This window comes from Microcaecilia unicolor, chromosome 1 (assembly GCF_901765095.1).
Source record: "Microcaecilia unicolor chromosome 1, aMicUni1.1, whole genome shotgun sequence".
NCBI lineage: Eukaryota > Metazoa > Chordata > Amphibia > Gymnophiona > Siphonopidae > Microcaecilia > Microcaecilia unicolor.
The window spans coordinates 545,252,967-545,278,715 of NC_044031.1; the positions used below are offsets into that span (position 1 = coordinate 545,252,967).

Below are 25,749 nucleotides of genomic sequence, written 5' to 3' on the forward strand. Positions count from 1 at the left end.
TCCTTTGAAGTAGCGGCCCTTTCCCTGCAAGCTTCAGTTTGTGGCTCCTATGTGGCATGGGTATTGAAAGCCTCCTCTCCGGAGGACCTCGTGGCTGTTTTGCCGGCCTTAGAGTCCGGTTTAGCCTTCCTTGCGAATCTTCTTTATGATCTTTTGAGGGCTTCGGTGAAGGAGGTTTCCCTGGCGGTCACTGCGCTTCGCTGGCTGTGGTTGCGACATTGGGCTGCAGACATGGCCTGTTAAGTCATGGCTGGCAAGGCTTCCTTTTAAGGGAAAGCTTTTGTTTGGGACAGACCTAGAACAGATTGTGAAGGACCTCGGTGACTCTAAGGGCCAGTGCCTCCCAGAGGACAGGTCCAAATTTGTGTGACCGGCGGGACCTAGACCTAAGTTTAGGGATACTACACATTACCGTCCAGGTCGTGGTGCCTCTTTTCAGAGAGCAAGGTCTTCTCAGAGACCTCAGCCCTTTCGAGGTGACAGGCGGGCCTTCCTTTCTGGTAACATAAACCATGCCGCAGCCAGGTCCGGCCAATGATGGGGCCCTGGTCCATCTCCAGCCGGTTATTTGGGGCAGGCTGTCCCTATTCCTGGTGGAGTGGACCAGGGTAACATATGACAGATGGGTCTTGGAGGTTATCAGAGACGGCTACAGGTTGGAATTGGGTCGTCCAATAGTAGACTCGTTTCTGGAATCTCTTTGCAAATCTCCCGCCACTCTTCTCAACTTACAACGACTGGGAGCCGTCCAGCCTGTACCCCCAGCAGAATACTCCATTTATTTTGTGGTGCCAAAAAAGGGCGGTTCTTGGCAACCCGTCCTAGATCTCAAGTGCATCAACAGGTTCTTACGGGTTCGGCATTTCTGCATGGAAACCCTCCGCTCAGTGATCGCAGCGGTACAGCCAGGGGAGTTTTTGGTTTTTGACATCTCTCGATCTCAGAGGCCTATTTACACATTCCAATTTGGCCTCACCATAGGCGTTTTCTTTGCTTGGCAGTGCTCGGTCGTCATTTTCAATTCAAAGCAATGCCCTTCGGCCTAGCCATAGCACCTCAGACTTTTTCCAAGGTCCTAGTCGTAGTGGCGGCCTATCTCAGAAAGAAGGGATTCAAGTCCATCCTTATCTAGACGACTGGCTTGTGCGGGCGTCTTCTTTCGAGGAGAGTCGACGGGCAACAGACAGAGTGGTCGGGTTGCTTCAATCGCTTGGGTGATCAACTTCCCAAAGTGCAGCCTTACGCTCTCCCAGATGCTGGAATATTTGGGAGTGTGCTTCAATACCCGAACAGGGATAGTCTCTCTTCCTTCAGCTCAAGCACAGCGGTTACAGGGTCTGTTGCATGCTCTGTTCCAAACTCCGAACTTGGCTGCGCACAGGTCCACATATAGCAAACCTCGGAGGCTTCTCGGCCTTTTGGCTAAGATCAAGTGTAGCAAACCTCGGAGGTTCTCTCTATCTCCACCTGCTGGTAGAGGGACACAACCCACAAGTCTCTGGATTGATCTGTTGGGACTAATGGAAAGAAAATTATCAGGTAAGAATTAACTTTTCCATAAGCTAGAAAAATGGTGAAAACAGATTGGGAGTAGGGAGGCAGTGAAGAGAGTAAGAAGATGAGCAGAAAAGGGAATGGCAAAGAGAAAGTTGTACGGTAGGTAAGAGGGAAATAAGGACGGCTGACTGAGGAGGGGAGGAGTGAAATATTGCTATGAGTGGATAGAGGCAGAAAAGTGAAGAAAGGAGAGATTCAAGAGAGAGAAAACATCTGAGATAGTTGTAGGGGTGGACATGAAAAAGGCAGGCGAAAAAGACAGAAAATGAATTTGGAAAAGAGAGACTGGCACCTCAACAAAGGTAGAAAGAAGTATTTTTTTTTTCAGTTTAGTGACTGAAATGCATCAGTTTTGGAAATGTTCATCTCTTCCATCTTTGTATTTTTGTTTTTTAAGATAGCAGGAGTCTGTCAGTCTGGGATTTCCAATTCAGTTTTTGAGCTAGATTAAGTTAAGCATTGGCTGCAGCCTTTAACTTAATTGACACATTTACTGCTGCTATCCATGTAGGATAATGTGGACATCACTGTTCAGCAGGCCTAAACTACCCGCTAAATTGATAATTTTTATGTGTATATATTGCCACTAAACAGAATTTTTTTTAGCCCGTCCTTGCCCTGCCGAAACCCAGCTTCTTCTTAGATGGATAATATCAGGCTGGTTACTGATTTAACTGGCCTAAAACCATCTGTACAAGTTTTTAAAATTTATGGACAGGTAAGCTATACATTCACTAACTACCAGTGAACAGCAGCCCAAATGATTTTAAAGAAAATCTGTAATTTCAAGTGGAACCAGTGCAAGGAAACAAGGCCCACCTGTGATGACCTTGGCTGTGATGTTCTGAATTAACTGATTCAGCATCCTTTTTTCCACCTCCCTAAATAAATAGTATAGCAGTATAGGAGTGGCCTAGTGGTTAGGGTGGTGGATTTTGGTCCTGGGGAACTGAGTTAGATTCCCGGCACAGGCAGCTCCTTGTGACTCTGGGCAAGTCACTTAACCCTCCATTGCCCCATGTAAGCCACATTGAGCCCTGCCATGAGTGGGAAAGCGCAGGGTACAAATGTAACAAAAAAAAAAGTTTGGTAGAATTCCTGCATACAACTTTAGCTACTGGGGACAGCTGGTAAAAAGTGTATTTTTTTTTTTTAGATTTGAATGTTCACCTTTCCAAACACAGGGTTATTGTAGTCCAGTATTGGTCTGCATGGGTGATTAAGGTGAAGGATTCTGCTATTCAACGAATAAAAGTTTGTGTGTACCTATTATTGATTTGCTCTTTTTATTTCCATATTGGAGTTTGCAGATCGTTTGCCTTGTTGTCTTTTGGGACCCCAGAATGTGCTGCTACCAAAGCAAGGAGTGTTTTGCCAGAGCCTTTCAAAACTACATGTAATTTCTCAGCTGGGCTAAGCACAAATACATGCACTGGCCACCATGCACTAAAGACCAACACAACCAATCCTAATTCAGCAAAAATCAAGGGATTGTTTTACTAAATTGTTTTTAAGAAATTTAACAGCATGCACTAATTCCCACATTAGCACATCTGTGCTAACAGTTTAATGCAGCAGCTTGAGAGCGTGTGCTAATTCCCACATTAATTGCGTAGCATAGAAGCAGATGAGGAATGGGTGTGTATTGCCACTCAGTTAACACATGTTAACTTCCCTCCATTACCTGTTAAGGCAGTAGAAAACATGGAGGAGTTAATAATGCGGCAGTAGGTGGCGTTCAGCTGACACATGTTAAATACAAGCAAGCAGGAGTGGCCTGCTTAGTGTAGCAGGTTGTGGACCTGGAGAACTGGGTTTGATTCCCACTGCTGCCTGATGGTCGGTATTGGGTTCAGATCCTGGGGAGCCAGCTTCAATTCTCTCTGCAGCTCCGTGTGACCCTGGGCAAGTCACTTTAACCCTTCATTGCCCCAAGTACAATAGTACAATCTACTACTTAACAGGGGCGTAGCCAGACAACAGATTTTGGGTGGGCCTAAGCAAGAAGTGGGTGGGCACCAAGTGTTCTGCCCCCCTCCCCCACTATGATCAGAAAAATATCTCAGCTGGTGGGAAAACGCTTCTTTCCACCTTGGCAGTCTGCAGCAGGCATGCACTGAAAACTGAGCGTGTGCAGGTGCCAGTATCGTGCAGAGTAGCATTTTCATTACCATCAGGGGGGAGGCTTCTGCTGGCAGAGCTTGGGATCCCTACCAGCTACCGCTAAACATGTGCTACTGTTGGGTGGGCCTGAGCCCTAAGTGGGTGGGCCCTGGCCCACCCAGGCCCACCTGTGGCTGCGCCACTGCTACTTAAGACTGTGAGCCCACTAGGGACAGACCCAGTACCTGTAAAATGAAACTGTAAACCGCTTAGGTCTAAGCAGTATATAAATACTTGAATGAATGACTTTGTACTGCCCTTTTCTTAATTGTATGAGAAGATACTTCTCATACATTTCATTTTTCATTTCATTTATATCCCACATTTTCCCAATCAAATCGGGTTCAATGTGGCTAACAGATTATTATAACAACAATACAAATTGGGTTCATTGTATCTATCATATCATTGAACTAGCAATACAAACTAGTCAGTGAATACATTAGTATAAAAGACTTGTGGAGTTGAATTAAACAATGATTAAATAGAATGTGATAATTCAATTAATACAATTAACACAAGGGCAGTACATATTCATTCATTCACTGTACTTACTTTACTTGCCAAACCCATTAGTGCAGAGGCTTTGCAGCTATTACACACTCATTTTTTTTACTACTGCACAAACTTTTTTTTCTCACTTTATTAAAAGGGCACACTAAGCCTGTATCAAGATTGTACAGTGAAAAGTAGGCACTTACCTGTTTGAATAATTTTAAAATTGGCCAACCCATTGTAACGAAACAGAATGGCATCCAAATCTTCAGGAAAGTTGTTACTTGAGCAGTTGTGACAGAGGTAGAAAACGTGTCCTTGTCATTAATTCTTGGCCAGACAACTTCTCCCCTGGGTCCTTTTGCCTAGCGAGGGCATTAGCATGCATGTACACTCTGCATTTACTTTGGTTTTGTGAGCTAACATTTTTTTTTCATCCTTCTATAATGCTCTTATTTATTCAGAGCACCACTGTGTTAATGAGTTTATGGTTACAGTTCGCTATTGGGATTTTTGGGCTATTAACGTTCTCTCTTGTAGCCAGTTGGAAGGAAAGGCTGCCATTTACAGTCAGAACTCATTTTGCTTCTGTTTTTGGCTCATTTCATTTTAAATATCCATCTGCTTTACATTATTGCAAATTGCAATATGGCAGGTAATGATAAAGAAATGCAAAGAACTTTTGCTTTCTGAAATGGTATTGTGAGTCTATGTCCTCTGAACTTGGTGAAAGCTGTATCAAGAGGTTGAACTCACTGATGCATGTGACTCTCTAATAACTCCATAACCTAACCACAAACCTTGATCAGCTTGTTTGAGGAATTTGCCTTAGATCTCTGGGAATTGTCATGAACCTTCAAAATAGGAGAGAATTCATGAAATAGCCCCAGGTCTAATATCAACCAGCACTGTAGCATCATTGGTCCAACTGTATCTCATATTCTTCATATAATACATCCAGGGCCGCCGAGAGGGGGGGCAAAATTCCGGCCCGGCGCCGGGGTCAGGCCGCTGGCGCTGCAGTCGCCGGTCTCACCTGCTTGCCTCCACAGCTCCGGACCCCCTTCATTCAAAACGGCAGTCGCAGATCATCTCTTCTGGCCTTCCCTCCCTCTGTCCTGCCCTCGCGGAAACCGGAAGTTACATCAGACGAGGGCGGGACACAGGGAGGGAAGGCCAGAAGAGACACGATCTGCGACTGCCGCTTTGAATGAAGGGGGCCCGGAGCCGTGGAGGCAGGCAGGTGAGACCGCAGACTGCAGCGGCGGGGGGGAGTGACAGGGGGCAACAGCTGCAGGGGATGAAGGTGGGCAGCGGGGGGGGGGGGGGGGGGGAGGCAGGGCGGGGAGGCCTTGCCCCGGGCCCGACCTAGTCTCTCGGCGGCCCTGAATACATCTTACCATGTTATGTTAGTATCAAAATTGATTCCTAGCTTCATAGTTCAAAAATCAAAATAATAAAACTTCTCCGAGGACAAGCAGGCTGCTTGTTCTCACTGATGGTGACGTCCACGGCAGCCCCTCCAATCGGAAACTTCTCTAGCAAAGTCCTTTGCTAGTCCGCGCGCACCGCGCATGCGCGGCCGTCTTCCCGCCCGAAACCGGCTCGAGCCGGCCAGTCTTCTTTTGTCCGCACTCGGTACGGTCATGTTTCGCCGTGTCGAGCCCCGGAAAGTCGACCTCGCGCGTCCAAATTTATTTTGACGTGTTCTTTTTCTTCGGAAAAGTCTTTAAAAGTTTCGGGAAGTGCTCCAGAAACCCCCCCCCCCCCCCGGGTTTCGGGCCAACCCCTTCCCGTACTTCCAGCTTTTTGCCCCGATAAGTTTTCTTTCGTCGTCGGGGTAGGCCTCTTTTCGGCCTCGGTCGAGATTTTCTCCCTAAACAATTTTTGGTGCTCTTTTTCCGTCATTTCGGATTTTGATTTCGCCGGCGTGATTTTTCCGCCCATGACATCGAAGCCTTCCAGCGGCTTCAAGAAGTGCACCCAGTGCGCCCGGGTAATCTCGCTCACTGATAGACACTCGTCGTGTCTTCAGTGTCTGGGGGCCGAGCACCGCCCTCAGAACTGTAGTCTGTGTTCCCTGCTTCAAAGGCGGACTCAGGTAGCGAGATTAGCCCAGTGGAACGTGTTGTTCTCGGGCTCTTCGTCGGCATCGGCACCGGGTTCTTCGAGTGCATCGACGTCGTCAGCGTCCAGACCATCTTCCTCGGCCGCCACTGCATCGAGTGCATCGAGGCATCGGGCCTCTGCATCGGCGCCAAGGTATCGGGCGACTGCATCGACGTCGGTGGTACCGGGACCTCGTCTGCTGATGTCGTCGGACGGTGGTGCATCGTCAGGAGGGCAGGTGAGGGCTGTCCATTCCCCTGCTGGTGGCGGTGAGCCTTCGGGTGGGTCTCCTCCTACCCTGAGGGCTCCTGCGGTACAGCCCCCCCGAGACCGACCTCCTTCGGCCTCGGCCCCGAGGAAGCGACGGCTGGATTCTACGTCCTCCTCGTCGGTGCCGGGGAGCTCCGGTGACATGCTTCGGAAGAAGTCGAAGAAGCATCGACACCGGTCGCCTCCCCGCGTCGGCACCGAGAGCTCTGGGTCGCCGAGGGAGTCGGCACCCAGCAGGCATCGGCACCGAGAGGACCGCTCACCCTCTGTTCAGGAGGTGTCGATGCGCTCCACTCTGGACAGCCCGGAACAGCCTCCTCGCCCGGAACAGGTTCTGACGTCGACGCCTGCATCGACCTCTTTGCCTTTCTCTGCAGCCGCTCTGAACGAGAGCCTCCGGGCCGTTCTCCCAGAGATTCTGGGAGAGCTGTTGCGCCCTACCCCTCCGGTACCGGCGGTGCTTGCACCTCCGGTACCGTCGAGCGTGGCGCCGGCTGGCCCATCGCCCGGGGTGAGGTCCCCGACGTCGGTACCGCGTGCGGTGCCGGCTGCGGCCACCTCCCAGGAGGGCTCCCCGACTACGTCGGCGGAGGGAGCTTCGCCGATGCGGGCGAGGGAGTCTACCTCTCGACGCCCCCATCGTGGACGTGGCTCCACGGAGTCGAGCCGGGCGAGGTTGCAGACACAGGTTCGTGAACTTGTGTCTGACACCGAGGGTGAGGCCTCGTGGGAGGAAGAGGAAGACCCCAGATATTTCTCGGACGAGGAGTCTGAGGGTCTTCCCTCTGATCCTACTCCCTCTCCTGAAAGGCAGCTTTCTCCTCCTGAGAGTCTGTCTTTCGCTTCCTTTGTCCGGGAGATGTCTACGGCCATCCCCTTCCCGGTGGTTGTGGAGGACGAGCCCAGGGCTGAAATGTTTGAGCTCCTGGACTATCCTTCTCCACCTAAGGAAGCGTCCACTGTTCCCTTGCACCATGTCCTAAAAAAGACATTGCTTGCGAACTGGACCAAGCCACTAAGTAATCCCCACATTCCCAAGAAGATCGAGTCCCAGTACCGGATCCATGGGGACCCAGAGCTGATGCGCACCCAGTTGCCTCATGACTCTGGAGTTGTGGATTTGGCCCTAAAGAAGGCTAAGAGTTCTAGGGAGCATGCTTCGGCGCCCCCGGGCAAAGACCCTAGAACCTTAGACTCCTTTGGGAGGAAGGCCTACCATTCTTCTATGCTCGTGGCCAAAATTCAGTCGTACCAGCTCTACACGAGCATACATATGCGGAACAATGTGCGGCAGTTGGCGGGCTTGGTTGATGCTCTTCCCCCTGAGCAGGCCAAGCCTTTTCAGGAGGTGGTCAGGCAGCTGAAGGCATGCAGAAAATTCCTGGCCAGAGGGGTGTATGACACCTTTGATGTTGCGTCCAGGGCCGCTGCTCAAGGTGTGGTGATGCGCAGGCTCTCATGGCTGCGTGCCGCCGACCTGGAGAATAGACTCCAGCAGCGGATTGCGGACTCGCCTTGCCGTGCGGATAACATTTTTGGAAAGAAGGTCGAACAGGTGGTAGAGCATCTCCACCAGCGGGACACCGCATTCGACAAGTTCTCCCGCCGGCAGCCTTCAGCATCTACCTCTACAGGTAGAAGATTTTTTGGGGGAAGGAAGACTGTTCCCTATGCTTCTGGTAAGCGTAGGTACAATCCTCCTTCTCGACAGCCTGCGGCCCAGGCTAAGCCCCAGCGCGCTCGCTCTCGTCAGCAGTGTGCGCCTCAGCAAGGCCCCGCGGCTCCCCAGCAAAAGCAAGGGGCGAGCTTTTGACTGGCTCCAGCAGAGCATAGCCGACATCCAAGTGTCAGTGCCAGACGACCTGCCAGTCGGGGGGAGGTTGAAAGCTTTTCACCAAAGGTGGCCTCTCATAACCTCCGACCAGTGGGTTCTTCAAATTGTCCGGCAAGGATACACCCTCAATCTGGCCTCAAAACCTCCAAATTGTCCACCGGGAGCTCAGTCTTACAGCTTCCAGCACAGGCAGGTACTTGCAGAGGATCTCTCCGCCCTTCTCAGCGCCAATGCGGTCGAGCCCGTGCCATCCGGGCAAGAAGGGCTGGGATTCTATTCCAGGTACTTCCTTGTGGAAAAGAAAACGGGGGATGCGTCCCATCCTAGACCTAAGGGCCCTGAACAAATATCTCGTAAAAGAAAAGTTCAGGATGCTTTCCCTTGGCACCCTTCTCCCCATGATTCAGCAAAACGATTGGCTATGCTCTCTGGACTTGAAGGATGCCTATACACACATCCCGATACTGCCAGCTCACAGACAGTATCTGCGATTTCAGTTGGGCACACGCCACTTCCAGTACTGTGTGCTACCCTTTGGGCTCGCCTCTGCACCCAGGGTGTTCACAAAGTGCCTAGCTGTGGTAGCAGCGGCACTTCGCAGGCTGGGGGTGCACGTGTTCCCATATCTCGACGATTGGCTGGTGAAGAACACATCCGAGGCAGGAGCCCTGCAGTCCATGCAGATGACTATTCGCCTCCTGGAGCTACTGGGGTTTGTGATAAATTATCCAAAGTCCCATCTTCTCCCAGTGCAGAACCTCGAATTCATAGGAGCTCTGCTGGATTCTCGGACGGCTCGCGCCTACCTCCCAGGGACGAGAGCCAACAACTTGTTGTCCCTCGTCTCGCGGGTGCGAGCGTCTCAGCAGATCACAGCTCGGCAGATGTTGAGATTGCTGGGCCACATGGCCTCCACAGTTCATGTGACTCCCATGGCCCACCTTCACATGAGATCTGCTCAATGGACCCTAGCCTCCCAGTGGTATCAGGCTGCTGGGGGTCTAGAAGACGTGATCCACCTGTCCACGAGTTTTCTCGAATCCCTGTATTGGTGGACAATCTGGTCCAATTTGACTCTGGGACGTCCTTTCCAAATCCCTCAGCCACAAAAAGTGCTGACAACGGATGCGTCTCTCCTGGGGTGGGGAGCTCATGTGGATGGGCTTCACACCCAAGGAAGCTGGTCCCTCCAGGAACGCGATCTGCAGATCAATCTTCTGGAGTTGCGAGCGATCTGGAACGCTCTGAAGGCTTTCAGAGATTGGCTGTCCCACCAAATTATCCAAATTCAGACAGACAACCAGGTTGCCATGTACTATGTCAACAAGCAGGGGGACACCGGATCTCGCCCCCTGTGTCAGGAAGCCGTCAGCATGTGGCTCTGGGCTCGCCGTCAAGGCATGGTGCTCCAAGCCACATACCTGGCAGGCGTAAACAACAGTCTGGCCGACAGGTTGAGCAGGATTATGCAACCTCAAGAGTGGTCGCTCAATTCTCGCGTGGTGCGACAGATCTTCCAGGTGTGGGGCACCCCCTTGGTGGATCTCTTCGCATCTCGAGTGAACCACAAAGTCCCTGAGTTCTGTTCCAGGCTTCAGGCCCACGGCAGACTGGCATCGGATGCCTTCCTCCTGCACTGGGGGGAGGGTCTGCTGTATGCTTATCCTCCCATACCTCTGGTGGGGAAGACTTTGTTGAAACTCAAGCAAGACCGAGGCACCATGATTCTGATTGCTCCCTTTTGGCCGCGTCAGATCTGGTTCCCTCTTCTTCTGGAGTTGTCCTCCGAAGAACCGTGGAGATTGGAGTGTTTTCCGACCCTCATCACTCAGGACGAAGGGGCACTTCTGCATCCCAACCTCCGGTCTCTGGCTCTCACGGCCTGGATGTTGAGGGCGTAGACTTTGCCTCTTTGGGTCTGTCAGAGGGTGTCTCCCGCATCTTGCTTGCTTCCAGGAAAGATTCCACTAAGAGGAGTTACTTCTTCCAATGGAGGAGGTTTGCCGTCTGGTGTGACAGCAAGGCCCTAGATCCTCGTTCTTGTCCTACACAGACCCTGCTTGAATACCTTCTGCACTTGTCTGAGTCTGGTCTCAAGACCAACTCTGTAAGGGTTCACCTTAGTGCAATCAGTGCATACCATTACCGTGTGGAAGGTAAGCCGATCTCGGGACAGCCTTTAGTTGTTCGCTTCATGAGAGGTTTGCTTTTGTCAAAGCCCCCTGTCAAGCCTCCTACAGTGTCATGGGATCTCAATGTCGTTCTCACCCAGCTGATGAAACCTCCTTTTGAGCCACTGAATTCCTGCCATCTGAAGTACTTGACTTGGAAGGTCATTTTCTTGGTGGCAGTTACTTCAGCTCGTAGGGTCAGTGAGCTTCAGGCCCTGGTAGCCCAGGCCCCTTACACCAAATTTCATCATAACAGAGTAGTCCTCCGCACTCACCCTAAGTTCCTGCCAAAGGTTGTGTCGGAGTTCCATCTAAACCAGTCAATTGTCTTGCCAACATTCTTTCCCCGTCCTCATTCCTGCCCTGCTGAACGTCAGCTGCACACATTGGACTGCAAAAGAGCATTGGCCTTCTATCTGGAGCGGACACAGCCCCACAGACAGTCCGCCCAATTGTTTGTTTCTTTTGATCCCAATAGGAGGGGAGTGGCTGTAGGGAAACGCACCATTTCCAATTGGCTAGCAGATTGCATTTCCTTCACTTACGCCCAGGCGGGGCTGGCTCTTGAGGGTCATGTCACGGCTCATAATGTTAGAGCCATGGCTGCGTCGGTAGCCCACTTGAAGTCAGCCTCTATTGAAGAAATTTGCAAAGCTGCGACGTGGTCATCTGTCCAAACATTCACATCTCATTACTGCCTGCAGCAGGATACCCGACGCGACAGTCGGTTCGGGCAGTCAGTTCTTCAGAACCTGTTTGGGCTTTAGGATCCAACTCCACCCCCCGAAGGCCCTGTTTGTTCTGTTCCAGGCTGCACTCTCAGTTAGTTGGTAAATTTTTTAGGTCAATCTCAGTTATGTCCTCGCCGTTGCGAGGCCCAATTGACCATGGTTGTTGTTTTGAGTGAGCCTGGGGGCTAGGGATACCCCATCAGTGAGAACAAGCAGCCTGCTTGTCCTCGGAGAAAGCGAATGCTACATACCTGTAGAAGGTATTCTCCGAGGACAGCAGGCTGATTGTTCTCACAAACCCGCCCGCCTCCCCTTTGGAGTTGTGTCTTCCCTTGAAGTGTATTGTCTTGCTACATACTGGACTGGCCGGCTCGAGCCGGTTTCGGGCGGGAAGACGGCCGCGCATGCGCGGTGCGCGCGGGCGCGCGAGGACTAGCAAAGGACTTTGCTAGAGAAGTTTCCGATTGGAGGGGCTGCCGTGGACGTCACCCATCAGTGAGAACAATCAGCCTGCTGTCCTCGGAGAATACCTTCTACAGGTATGTAGCATTCGCTTTATGCAGGCTTCCAATATGATATCATGTTTCAATGAAAACATCTGCATCAGAGAAATCTTCATCCTCCGTACAAAAATCTTATGGTCCAGCCAACTCTCAGCAGTCTTATGCATATTTTCTTGAGAAGAGGTGGAAGTTTAAGTAGTGTTTACTTTTGTGAAGTTTAATGTTAAGACAGCAGCCCATATTTGTTTTAAAGTCTAAAAAGATAATTCAAACAAAAGCTTTAGATGAGTTTCCCTTGCACATCTTCAGTTCTGTTCACCAAGCAAATCAAGAATGGTTTATCAGAACTAAAGCTCTTTGGGGGATTTTAATGTTTGTGTTTCACAAAAGGTTCATGTTCTAGGAAGGGAACAGTAAGTATTTTTTTTATCTGCTGCTATTAAAAACCATCAGTCTGATGCAGTTCACTTTCTAAGTGAAAAGCTTCACTGGCTTTTAAAGTGTCTAATCATTGAACCATGTGTTTTGTTTTTTTGCTTTTGACTTTCACAGCAGTAACTTTTCAGCACACAAAGTGCAGAGTAAGTGGAGATTATATCACTAGACAAAAACATACAAGCTGGTGGCAACACCTTGAAATATTTTCAAAACTACTTGGGTTGTCTTAGCTGGGTAAAGTGCCTACAGAAAAAGCAGGTGGAGGATCCAAGGATATATTTTCTGTCCAAGGGCAGTTTTCAAAAGTGAACATATATTTCTTTATTGAAAGACATTATATACCATTCAAAGGCATCGTAGTGGTTTACAATTCAGTTAGTTAACAATAAAAATGACATTTCCACTTAAAATAGCAAGCAGAGTCAGTAGCAAGAGTAGAAAGGAGAGATCAGAAAAGAAAAAGAAACTTATCTACTATATCCATACAGATCTCAAAACCATCCTGTAGTCCCCCAAATGCTTGTTGGGGTGGGGGATAAGTTTTCAATTCAGTTTTAAATTTCAGCAAGGAAGATTTGCCCACTGTGGCTTTCAATCCCTCACTACCTGCAAGTAAAGATAGTATAAAGCCAAGTCATGCATAAATTCCAAGCGTACTTGGGATTGGTGCGGAATAGGTGATATATGATCACTTTGGGATCACAGTGCCCTAGTGGACTATAGGGAGACAGTGCATCAGAAAGATAAACTAGCAGTCCAGTGTGAAGAACTTTAGCAGCTAAGGTTAGTAACCAAAGGAGAGAAAAAAAAAAACACTGTTGAAAAAACCAACATGGGCCTAAAAATCCCCAAATCCACCAGGCTAACTATTAAACACAATTCCCCACTAGTGTAGAAAAACTTTTAATTCCCCAAAATAGATATGAGAAATGGGACGGGAACTGAACATAAGTCACTGGGATTTTTAGGCCCTTGATGATTTTTTCAACAGTTTTTTTTTCTCCCATAGGGAGTTGTTTCCCACTGATGTTTTTTCTACTGGGCTGAAGCCTGTGATTGAAAGTGGAGGAGTGGCCTAGTGGTTAGGGTGGAGGACTTTGGTCCTGGGGAACTGAGGAACTGAGTTCGATTCCCACTTCAGGCACAGGCAGCTCCTTGTGACTCTGGGCAAGTCACTTAACCCTCCATTGCCCCATGTAAGCCGCATTGAGCCTGCCATGAGTTGGAAAGCGCAGGGTACAAATGTAACAAAAAAAAAAAAGCCCATAGAGGTTGTTTAAAAAGTCTATGACTTCCCTTGGGGTAGTTGAGGCTTTGGTTACTTTCATTATATAATGTTCCCAGTCTGGGCTCCTATTTACACAATTTATTGAGCAAAGTTTTTTTATATTTAGACCCAAAATTAGGCACCATTAAGATCTGCACTAAGTGTCAACCCCTGGATTCTGTGTAGTGCAACTCAAGTTGCTCGTTCAAATCCAGTCATATTCTGGATTTGTGCACGCAACTTAAGTTAATCGGCACCGATAATTGCTAATTAACCATTATTGACACATAGGCATTAATTAGAATTTATGCGCACAACAATCTTAAGCGTATTCTGTAAAGTGATGCGCGTAAATTCTAATGCACATAGCTGAAAAGGGGACGTGGCCATGGGCGTGGAGTAGGCGGGTCATGGGTGTTTCTAAAATCTATGTGCGTTGTTATAGAGTACACCCAGTCTGCACTTAATTTAGTCGCAGGCATGTACACCAAGTTTTACTTGGCGTAAATGCCTGCGGCTTAATTCAGTCACGTAGACGACCACTTGTATTGTATAAACCGTACCAAACTTTAAGCATATTCTATAAAGTAGGCCTAAATCTAGGCCTACTTTATAGAATATGCCTACAGTGGGGGAAATAAGTATTTGATCCCTTGCTGATTTTGTAAGTTTGCCCACTGACAAAGACATGAGCAGCCCATAATTGAAGGGTAGGTTATTGGTAACAGTGAGAGATAGCACATCACAAATTAAATCCGGAAAATCACATTGTGGAAAGTATATGAATTTATTTGCATTCTGCAGAGGGAAATAAGTATTTGATCCCTCTGGCAAACAAGACCTAATACTTGGTGGCAAAACCCTTGTTGGCAAGCACAGCGGTCAGACGTCTTCTGTAGTTGATGATGAGGTTTGCACACATGTCAGGAGGAATTTTGGTCCACTCCTCTTTGCAGATCATCTCTAAATCATTAAGAGTTCTGGGCTGTCGCTTGGCAACTCGCAGCTTCAGCTCCCTCCATAAGTTTTCAATGGGATTAAGGTCTGGTGACTGGCTAGGCCACTCCATGACCCTAATGTGCTTCTTCCTGAGCCACTCCTTTGTTGCCTTGGCTGTATGTTTTGGGTCATTGTCGTGCTGGAAGACCCAGCCACGACCCATTTTTAAGGCCCTGGCGGAGGGAAGGAGGTTGTCACTCAGAATTGTACGGTACATGGCCCCATCCATTCTCCCATTGATGCGGTGAAGTAGTCCTGTGCCCTTAGCAGAGAAACACCCCCAAAACATAACATTTCCACCTCCATGCTTGACAGTGGGGACGGTGTTCTTTGGGTCATAGGCAGCATTTCTCTTCCTCCAAACACGGCGAGTTGAGTTCATGCCAAAGAGCTCAATTTTTGTCTCATCTGACCACAGCACCTTCTCCCAATCACTCTCGGCATCATCCAGGTGTTCACTGGCAAACTTCAGACGGGCCGTCACATGTGCCTTCCGGAGCAGGGGGACCTTGCGGGCACTGCAGGATTGCAATCCGTTATGTCGTAATGTGTTACCAATGGTTTTCGTGGTGACAGTGGTCCCAGCTGCCTTGAGATCATTGACAAGTTCCCCCCTTGTAGTTGTAGGCTGATTTCTAACCTTCCTCATGATCAAGGATACCCCACGAGGTGAGATTTTGCGTGGAGCCCCAGATCTTTGTCGATTGACAGTCATTTTGTACTTCTTCCATTTTCTTACTATGGCACCAACAGTTGTCTCCTTCTCGCCCAGCGTCTTACTGATGGTTTTGTAGCCCATTCCAGCCTTGTGCAGGTGTATGATCTTGTCCCTGACATCCTTAGACAGCTCCTTGCTCTTGGCCATTTTGTAGAGGTTAGAGTCTGACTGATTCACTGAGTCTGTGGACAGGTGTCTTTCATACAGGTGACCATTGCCGACAGCTGTCTGTCATGCAGGTAACGAGTTGATTTGGAGCATCTACCTGGTCTGTAGGGGCCAGATCTCTTACTGGTTGGTGGGGGATCAAATACTTATTTCCCTCTGCAGAATGCAAATAAATTCATATACTTTCCACAATGTGATTTTCCGGATTTAATTTGTGATGTGCTATCTCTCACTGTTACCAATAACCTACCCTTCAATTATGGGCTGCTCATGTCTTTGTCAGTGGGCAAACTTACAAAATCAGCAAGGGATCAAATACTTATTTCCCCCACTGTAGGTGTATTGTTTTTTCCATGTGGATTTTTTAGGCATGATATATAGAATCCAACCCCAATTGTATAACGATCGCACTAAGCAACGTTTATATTATAACACTTAGTGCAGATTCCCATCACCTGCTTTGGGCACAAGGACTTACATCGGCTGAAACCCGATGTAAATCCTCGCACCCAGCTGCTGACGGCGCATAAATCCAAGTATTCTATAACATCATACCTAATTTCTGGGAATACTCTTGACCCTCCCATGCTCCTCCTATGGCCATGCCCCCTTTTTGAGTTGCACACTATGAAATTAAAGCGTGCATGTTTTAGAATAGGGCGTAAGGCAGATCCATGCGTAACTCCTAATTACTGCCAATTATGTGCCAGTTAATTTCAATTAATGCCAACAATTGGTTAGCGCCTAATTGACTAATTAGTTTATGTGCGCATCTAGGATCCACGCCCAACTTTGAATGACCTATATAGAATCCAGGGGATAGCGGCAAAATATTGCTCTCTACATATATACAGCGTTGCCACCTCCTATCTGTACAGAGGTGCTGTATGTTTTTTTTGTGGGGGATTTTTAACCCCATGGCTACTGTTTTAAAACATGCTTGCTGCTGTGGCTGAATATTAGGTTTTGGACTGAGAGAGTCTCTAGAGAAGTACTCGTGTTGCATGTAAATGTAAGATCATCATATATCATTGAAAAGAACATTTCAGAACAGAAGACCCAATAAATTTTGGGGTCAGGATTGAACTGGTGGACCCTTACTGGCTAATTTAGACATAGATTTATTTATTTGGATTTTATTGTGTGCCAGATATATCCGGGAACTAGAGCTGAATATCTGGGTCAGTAGGGGTACCTGGAAGTTACATGGGTACAGATGATATTTAGTGTTATACCCACATAGCTAACCTGACAGAGATTGCACTGCTATTTATGTGGTCCTTTTTGCCCTGTTAGGTATGTGGGCACCAACTTCGCCTACACTTTGTCCTCATACTGCCCTGGCACCTCCTAGACAGTGCCACAGCAGTCCGAAGGGATATTAAGTGGCACTGCCCAATTTTAAGTGCTGCTGAATATCCTCCACTGACCTACTCGGTGCAGTTTCACTGGGCAGGAGCCTCTTCTTCCAGGATAAATTGTTTTGAACATTGGGCCCTTTTGCTTCTAGCTCTTGATAGACAAGTTTGATTATATTCAAGTTGAGTTTATGGTTTCTCTGTGCCTTAATTCTTTTTTTTTTCCCCTCATAGTTACCTGATGGAATTGAGAAAGGCACGTTTGTGGATACCAAGTCCGGTAATAGAGTACATGTTGATACTAAGGAGGACACTAATGTGCATACAGAGAAGCATTCAGAAAATCCTTTTGAGAGAAAAGAAGTACTGGCGGGTGAGTGGCAATGTGAAGGGAAGAGTTATGTGAAAGAGCTTATCCTGCAACCTTAGACTCCAGTGGAAGGCAGGGTATTATCTGACCATGGCTTTGGAAAAAGGATTTTAAAAAATACTTCTGTGTTCAAGATGCTTGGAAGTACAATGGATAATCTTTCTGAACAACGATGTGAGGATATAAGATTTAAATAAGCTGCGAGTTGTCTGGTTGTTGCCTTTTAATCAAATGTAGTAAGCCAATGATGCAGCTTTTTAATTGTAATCACTTCCAGTCATGCAGATTGGAAGTATGGGGAAGATTAGAATTATGGAGCGCAGTTTAAAGCAAATAACAGTAGTGACCAAAATCAGTCAAACTCAGGACGTTTTCAATTTGAGCAATAGAACATAACATAAAGCAAAACACCTCCCCCCCCCCCCCCCCCCCACACACACACACCCACAGACCACCACCACCTGTTCCCCTCCTCCATCCATCCTTTCTACTCTAATTTGTACTAGGTTTGACTTTTGGATCAATAAAGATATTCTGAAGAAAAAAAAGAATTATGAAGCGCAGAGTGAACAGCTATATTGTTCTGTCTGGAGCTTAATTCCCATTTTTGTTTCATATCCTATGTAATTCATAAAGCACTTCTGAATATATGTGGCAATGTTATACCCAGTTGACACATCTGATAATTATGAGTACAGGTTGAATTAAGTTCGTATGCAGGTATTAGTGTGTAAGCGATGAAATTGTTCTGCAAATGATTGTTTATTCCAGACTTGATAATACCGCCTATTCCGGTGAGTAAGTCAAAGCTGTTTACAAAGTTTAAAAACATAAAACAAGGTCAAAATTTAGGATAGAAAGTTAAAATTATATGCACACATTATGAAGCAGACATATAACTTAGTGCAACTGAAGGCAATGGGCTAACCAGTCGGACACTGAAGCATCACCAAAGGTCAAACTGAAGAAGTAGGTTTTCAGGGCAGTCTTAAATCTCGAAAATGATTGCTCCATACAAATATATGATCTTAAGAGAATATTTTAAACTAGGAAACTGCGACTAAATGTAGATTTAAATCTAGAGAAGTGGGTGGGAATGGAGTGAGAGAGAGCAATGGAAGAAAAATTATGTACGTGTAAAAAAAAAACCCACATCTCTCTTTTTGCTTATATAAATAATAAAAATGAAGGTAATAGAATCTAGGTACCATTAAAAGGATGGGGTCAAGAACAATTTTAAAGGAAAAAAGAAGTTTTATACGGCTTTCATATACGCAGCTTCTGTGAGTGTATGAAAGATGCTCTGAGCACTGCAATTTCCCCACCCCTAGCTGTCTGTTAATAGTAACATAGTAGATGACGGCAGAAAAAGACCTGCACGGTCCATCCAGTCTGCCCAAGATAAACTCATGTGTATACCTTACCTTGATTTGTACTTGTCTTTCTCAGGGCACAGACCGTATAAGTCTGCCCAGCAGTTTTTCCTGCCTCCCAACCACCTGTCCCGCCGTCCATCACCGGCTCTGGCACAGACCGTATAAGTCTGCCCTCCCCTATCCTCGCCTCCCAACCATCAACCCCTCTTCCTCCCACCTGCTCTGCCACCCAATTGTAGCTAAGCTTCTGAGGATCCATTCCTTCTGCACAGGATTCCTTTATGCACATCCCACGCATATTTGAATTCCGTTACCGTTTTCATCTCCACCACCTCCCGCGGGAGGGCATTCCAAGCATCGTCTGTCCAATTTAGATTGTAAGCTCTGTTGAGCAGGGACTGTCTTTTTCATGTTAATTTGTACAGCGCTGCGTAAGTTTAGTAGCGCTATAGAAATGTTTAATAGTAGTAGTAGTAGTAAAAAACAACAAGGCAGGTGATCTGCCAAAGAGGCAGATCTTGTATTTAAAAAAAACAAACCAAAAAACAGTCTTTATTCAGTAAAAAGCTCCCAGGATTTCAATGATCTGTGCCTGACATGGCCATGTTTTGCCAAAGACACTGGCTGCGTCAGGGGCAAAATAACCAGCTGGTATAAAATTGCAAGCACTGTCTGCTCATGTACCTGGATGTGTTTAGGGGGCCTTTTACTAAGGTGTGCTAGCATTTTTAGCTCACGCTAATATTCAGGGCATGCTAAACATTAGCCACTTCCATATATCCCTATGGACGTCGCTAACATTTAGCGCACCCTAAATATTAGCAATTCCTAAAAAAGTTTCTATGCCTTAGTAAAAGAGGCCCTTAGTAAGTTATTTTGCCCCTGACACAGCCAGTATCTTTAGCAAAACATGGCCATGTCAGGCACAGATGGTTGAAATCCTGGGAGCTTTTTACTGAATAAAAACTGTGGTGTTCTGTTTTGTTTTTTTTACAAGATCTGCCTCTTTGGTTTATGTACCATTAAAATGGAACAATGAAATAAGACCAATAAGTCAATGAAAACAGTGCCTACTGTACACTATTTATCCAAAATTTAGGGGTCCTTTTACAAAGGCGTGCTGAAAAATAGCTTACAGTAATGTAGGCGACAGGTTTGGGCGCACGCCGATCCATTTTTTAGCGCACCTGTTAAGGCCTCTCTTTTTTTTGCCGAAAATGGACGTGCGGCAAAATCAAAATTGCCATGTGTCCATTTTGGGTCTGAGACCTTACCGCCAGCCATAGACCTAGCAGTAAAGAATCTGGGCGGTAATGGCCTACATTCGTCAAATGCCACTTGGTGGGCATTTGTTACACATGCCAGAAAATAAATATTTTTCAGACGTGCGTAGCAGACGTGCGACAAAATTGAAATTACCGCAAGGGCCAAGCGGTAACCAGGCGGCAACTCCAATTTGGCGTGCGTTGGGGCTCTTAGTAATTATACCATTAATACTGAGCTGTTTGAGTCCAGAGTAGCCTTGTGATTGAATGTGCTATATTGACCTCTTCTGCCGTTCACTTGGTTTATGGTATGGTGCATGTACCAAAGAAAGAGGAAGAGATGCCACTGTGACATCATAATTACTTGGACCAATGACTTGCCCCTGCTTGAAGTCATTTTGTGACATTGTTCAAAAAGAATTCCACCCAAGTGTTCTTACGAAAGTTGTAGGAGGGCTGCTTAGAATTTCAAGTGACTCAAATATATTTGATTCAGAGGGAATATTTGTATTTCCTTGTGCACTTTGCAAATATTGCATGACACATCATGGGGCAGGTTTCTTTAAAAATTGTGGTTATTTAAGAGTGAATTTGAGAGTAGCCTGATTTGTAGCAGCATCTAATCCAAATGTTCCTGTTCTGAAACATGAGTGCAGGAAAGTTGAGGGATGTTATTTGCTCAAGGTCACATAATAAATAGTAAGGTGAAATGTGACCCCCCCAAGTCTTCAGAAGTCAGAATTCTATATTTTAATCCCTCATTAAGCCTGCCAATTCTCTGCGAAATGTAACTGTGTGCTCATACTTTCCCTTGTGTGGGCTTCAGCAAAATTTCAGTGCAAAACTATCTGTGTACCTCTGCTTTGAAAATTATTCCATGGAATTTATGTACTTATATTTTCAGCTGCTCTTTAGCATGCTTAAATTTTCTGTGTTAACTTACATTTGGACAGATTTTCAAAAGTATGCATGTAAATTTAGTTTCCTCCCTAAGTTCCCCCAAGAGAACTCTTCTGCTTGATCCAGGTAAACATAGGCAAATTCAGGATGTATGTGCATAACTTTATCTGGATATCAGGCACACTATTTTATAAATGCATACTTGCATTAGTAAAACACTGTTATACTTGCAGATATACATAAGAACATAAGCATTGCCATACCAGAACAGACCAAAGATCCATTAAGCCCACTATCCTGTTTCCAATAGAGGCCATTCCAGGTCACAAATACCTGGCATGATCCCGAAACAGTAAAACAGATTTTATGCTGCTTATCCCTGGAATATACACAAATTGAAAAGGGAGAGCTGATTGGCTCAACAGCAATATCTTGAAAAAAGGGCGTCTCATCCAGTCACTGCGACACTTGTATGCGTCTGGCTTTTGTTGAGCCTATGTGCTCGTGACGAAATGTAATCATCGACTGCCCCCAACCACCAGTGGTGCACTAGAATTATTTGCTGTGAAGTTCCTTATATTGAATTCTAAATATAGATGCCCTAATATCGCATTATGATCATCACTCTTTTTTTATTGTGATTTTTTCTCACTAGTGCATTCACGGGGTTTAAAGTCTTTCCTTACAATACTAGTTATACTGCCGCCATAGAACTCTGCCAAAATATATGCCTATCGCCCTTGACGAAGCAAACAATAGCGAAACTGGCTCCTGTCGGGTGGGCATTAATCTTGGAGACCGGATCAAGTTCTATAAGTGAAGCCTGAGGGGTACAACAATCGTTGGATTGAAAGTAACATAAGAACCCACAGCTTCCAAGGATAATTGAGATAAGTTCATACTTGTCCTTTTTCATACCGCTTTATTTTGACTTCAACAGTATAACTAGTATTGTAAGGAAAGACTTTAAACCCCGTGAATGCACTAGTGAGAAAAAATCACAATAAAAAAAGAGTGATGATCATAATGCGATATTAGGGCATCTATATTTAGAATTCAATATAAGGAACTTCACAGCAAATAATTCTAGTGCACCACTGGTGGTTGGGGGCAGTCGATGATTACATTTCGTCACGAGCACATAGGCTCAACAAAAGCCAGACGCATACAAGTGTCGCAGTGACTGGATGAGACGCCCTTTTTTCAAGATATTGCTGTTGAGCCAATCAGCTCTCCCTTTTCAATTTGTGTATGCTACAATTATTTTGAGGTAGAGCATAGCCATTTACTTTTCTTTTTGTATATCCCTGGAATAAGCAGCGGATTTTCCCCAAGTCTATCTTAATTATAGCCTATGGACTTTTTTTCTTTTAGGTACTTCTCAAACCCTTTTTTAAATCCTTCTAAACTAACTGCTTTTTACCACATTCTCTGACAAGGAATTCCAGAGTTTAATTACATGTCGAGTGAAGAAATATTTTCTCCAATTTGTTTCAAATTTATTACTTAATAGCTTCGTTGTGTACTCCCTAGTCCTTGTGTTTTTGGAAAAAAATAAACAAGCGATTTACTTCTACCCATTCCACTCCACTCAGGATTATAAAGACCTCTATAGTATCTCCCCTCAGCCATCTCTTTTTCTTCTGAAATCACTATCTGACTTATTCAATATTGTGATCCTAGCCTTACAAATGGTAGCCTCAGCTGTAGTCATAAATTCAGTCATCATATAGGGGGCTTTTTAATAAAGCTTAGCATGTATTAGTACACATTAGCACACCCTAATTGTTGTGTGTCCTGTTTTAAACCTAAGAACCACTTAACACATGCTAATGTCTGTTAGTGCACACTAGAAATCACCATTAGGTTTTTAGTATTTTTGTTACTAGTACTGGTGGAAAGGTGTTCCACATACTCTGTCTCAAAGACCCTCATAAATTGAAGTTTCAGTTTCTTTGTCAGAAACGTCTCCGTAAATTTAACTAAATCATCTTTTTCCATGCCCTCTGGAATCTCCAAAATTCTCAAGTCACTAAAGTCCCTTTGCAGTTCAGCAATGATTCGACTGTCCCACTGTGTCTCTACCACTGACAGTCATCTGATTTGTGGCACTGTAAAGGATCAGAAAAAACTAAGGGAAAATTCAAATAGTACACCCCACTTTGAAGTCAGCAGTATTAACAACAGGTTTCCAGAATGTCAGCAGTAGATGTTTATTTGACATGTTTGCTTACATGCCAGCCTAAGAATCGGTTTCATTACTCTTCTAAGAGCATCCTAGTGAGGCCTTTACCCAACAATGAAATCATGCTACTACTACTTATCATTTCTATAGCACTACTAGACTCTCCTGTAGTGTCCCTTGTGTATCGTACGCTGGCACGTAATCAGTTATGGCACCAACTTCTCACCTCTGTCTCTGTTTTTGTGTTGCAGCTGTCATTGCTGGTGGCGTTATTGGCTTCCTGTTTGCACTTTTCCTCATCTTGTTCTTGGTATATCGTATGAGGAAGAAGGATGAAGGCAGTTATGATCTCGGTGAACGCAAGCCATCCAGTGCTGCCTACCAAAAGGCACCAACTAAGGAGTTTTATGCATAAAACTACAAACTAGTGTCTCTATTTAAGAGATCACTGAACTTTTTTTTAATGAAAGTAAAGCTTTTGCATAAAATAATGAAGATCTTTTGTTTTTCATAAAAGAGCCAATAAGGCAACTTTATGATAAAAAAACAAAAAGAAAAAACAAAATCACATTGTATTTAAAACTTTTCTGTATTCCTTTTAAGATGATGTAAAATTTAAAAACATAACATTTGCATTGTTCTGTGAATAGCAGTGGTAAAAAGTTATTTTCTGAGACCATTGGTGTTCACCAAATTGTTTAAAGAAAAAAAAACACTTTATGCATAACTTTAAAGAAATAATTGTTTTATCCTGTGCAGTTCTTTGAATGCTGTTTAATTTTGTCAGCATGTCTCAGATTGATCTTGCAAATTAGTTTTATTTCATTAATTTATCTGTTTTGAAAAAGAAAAAAAAAAGAGGGTTTTTTTGTGTAGCTGTCTTGGTGCAATTTCTCGGGTTAATCCAGATCACAGTATCATAGTGTAAATGTGATTCCTTTCAGCTATATGGACATAGTTTTCCACCTCAACTTTATGTAAAATCTGTGTCCAAGTATATGTTTTTACCCTTTTAATTTTATTCATATTGCTTTGTTTCTCAGTCTAATTTCAGACATATTTGCAATAACAATGTTTATTGCACAAATTTGGACATAAAAATTTGCAGAACAGTACTGATATAAAGTACTAATGAGCCAAAGCCAGCCCAAAGACTCTCTATAGCAGTATTCTAAGAAGATCCTACAGATTTCTGTGGCCACTATATTTAATTTCTTTCCATTAAAAAAAGGTACGAGTAGAAGTTTTAAAAAATGACCTAAACTTTGTCCTTTAAATATGCATTTTAAGTTGTAAAAGTCTTTCTAAGCCTTTAAAGTGCCTATTATTCTATGTATAATTTGTTGCAGATTGCGTTATTGAGCATATAACCATAAAAAAAAGTTGATATTTTATAAGCACAGACAATTCTAATGCTAATTTTTGTAGACTTGCATCAGTAGACATCAAATTGTAATTTGGGAACATACACTACTGAATAAATCATGTGGCCTAACACTGTTATGATGCTCACTTTAAACTTTTTATTGTTTGTTTTTTGTAGAGTTCATATGCTCTTCTTTATCTGTCACAGATTGTAAAGTGTAGGAATCAGTAGTTGCTAAATAGAATAGAAGCCATAAATAGTGTCAACTAATGTACTTATTTTGACTTAAAGCTGAAGTCTCAGGATTTCCTAATGGAGATTGAACTGTCAGAAGGCTGCTGATGTGTGATAGGTTTTCTGCTCAGTGATTACCATCATTGAGATTCTTTGACATTCTAAGGTATTTTTGAAAGAACAGTAGGATTTTAAGACTGCCTGATCAGGCTCATAGGGAACCTATTTTGATTTTAAAAAAAACATTTTTTAAAGTGTAATTTTAGCTTTCTTTTTCACCCAACAGAAGCTAGCTACTCCTTTTTAAGCTTCCAGCTCAGTTGGAACCAGCTTTTGGACTGTGGGGTCGCAGTAATCCAAAACATTCTTCCTTCTTTGCTCTCTTAGCCCAGTCATTGCAGCAGAAGTCCTCAGTTATAGACCAGGACTCTATCCAGAACACAGTAATGTGGACTACAAGTCTGGTGGTGTCCGAGTAATGGCTGGGGCTCCGCCCAACTCCCCTGTCCTCCAGAAGCAACAAATGCTACTGTACTTTCCGCATCATCCCCAACTCTGGCCATCCCACAGAGCAGTAGTCTGGTCTGGAAACCAAACCAGATTTTCTGAGCGCTGCCACAGAGCCACTCAGCTGACCAAGAGCTTTGCTTTAAAGTCAGTGGTAGTGCATTATATAATCTTCCCCCTCCTCTCCCCCACCATACTCCTTTTAAATATAATTATATCTGCAAATCAAGGGATCTGGTGAAGTTAAGTGTAAAATTTCTAATAATTGCAGAAGTGTTTATAGTACAGGTGCAATGAAAAAGCATTTCCTTTCCATTATACATGACAATATAACAATATTCAGGATTTGATTTGCTCTGTAGCTAGGACCAGCCCTGCTGCACTGTGTCTGAAATGGAGAAAGGACTCCTATCACCTAAGCACCCTATACAGTTGCATGGTCCTAAAGCTGTTTCTAATGGTTTTGTTCTGCTTTGGAGACCATATTTTGAAATTAGCCTGACACCGTATTTGGAATGCACAAGACTGAATCATTTCTTCCAAACTGCCGTGTCATGAACCTCTAGACTTAGTCTTAACAATGTATGTTGTAGTTTTCCCACTTTCAGATGCTTTGCAATTATCCTAAGCCTACAATACTGAGTCAATAAGAATACTGTAAGTTGCATGCTAACATGCTGCATTTAGGCATGCACATTTACACCTGCTATTGACATGGTGTAAGTGGTGCACCTAACTGTAGGCGAATTGATGCAGAAAACATGC

General features: G+C 45.1%; 1 protein-coding gene across 1 annotated transcript in view; it reads left to right on the forward strand.

The window, feature by feature from the left end:
- The window catches only part of SDC2 (syndecan 2), a 163,172-nt gene extending 138,776 nt beyond the window's left edge, over nt 1-24,396 (forward strand). The window contains exons 4-5 of the mRNA XM_030217001.1: nt 17,016-17,154; nt 23,129-24,396. Coding sequence (XP_030072861.1) covers nt 17,016-17,154; nt 23,129-23,292 — 303 coding nt within the window. The 3' untranslated portion in view covers nt 23,293-24,396. The remainder of the gene's footprint in view (nt 1-17,015; nt 17,155-23,128) is intronic.
- Nucleotides 24,397-25,749: the final 1,353 nt, after the last annotated feature.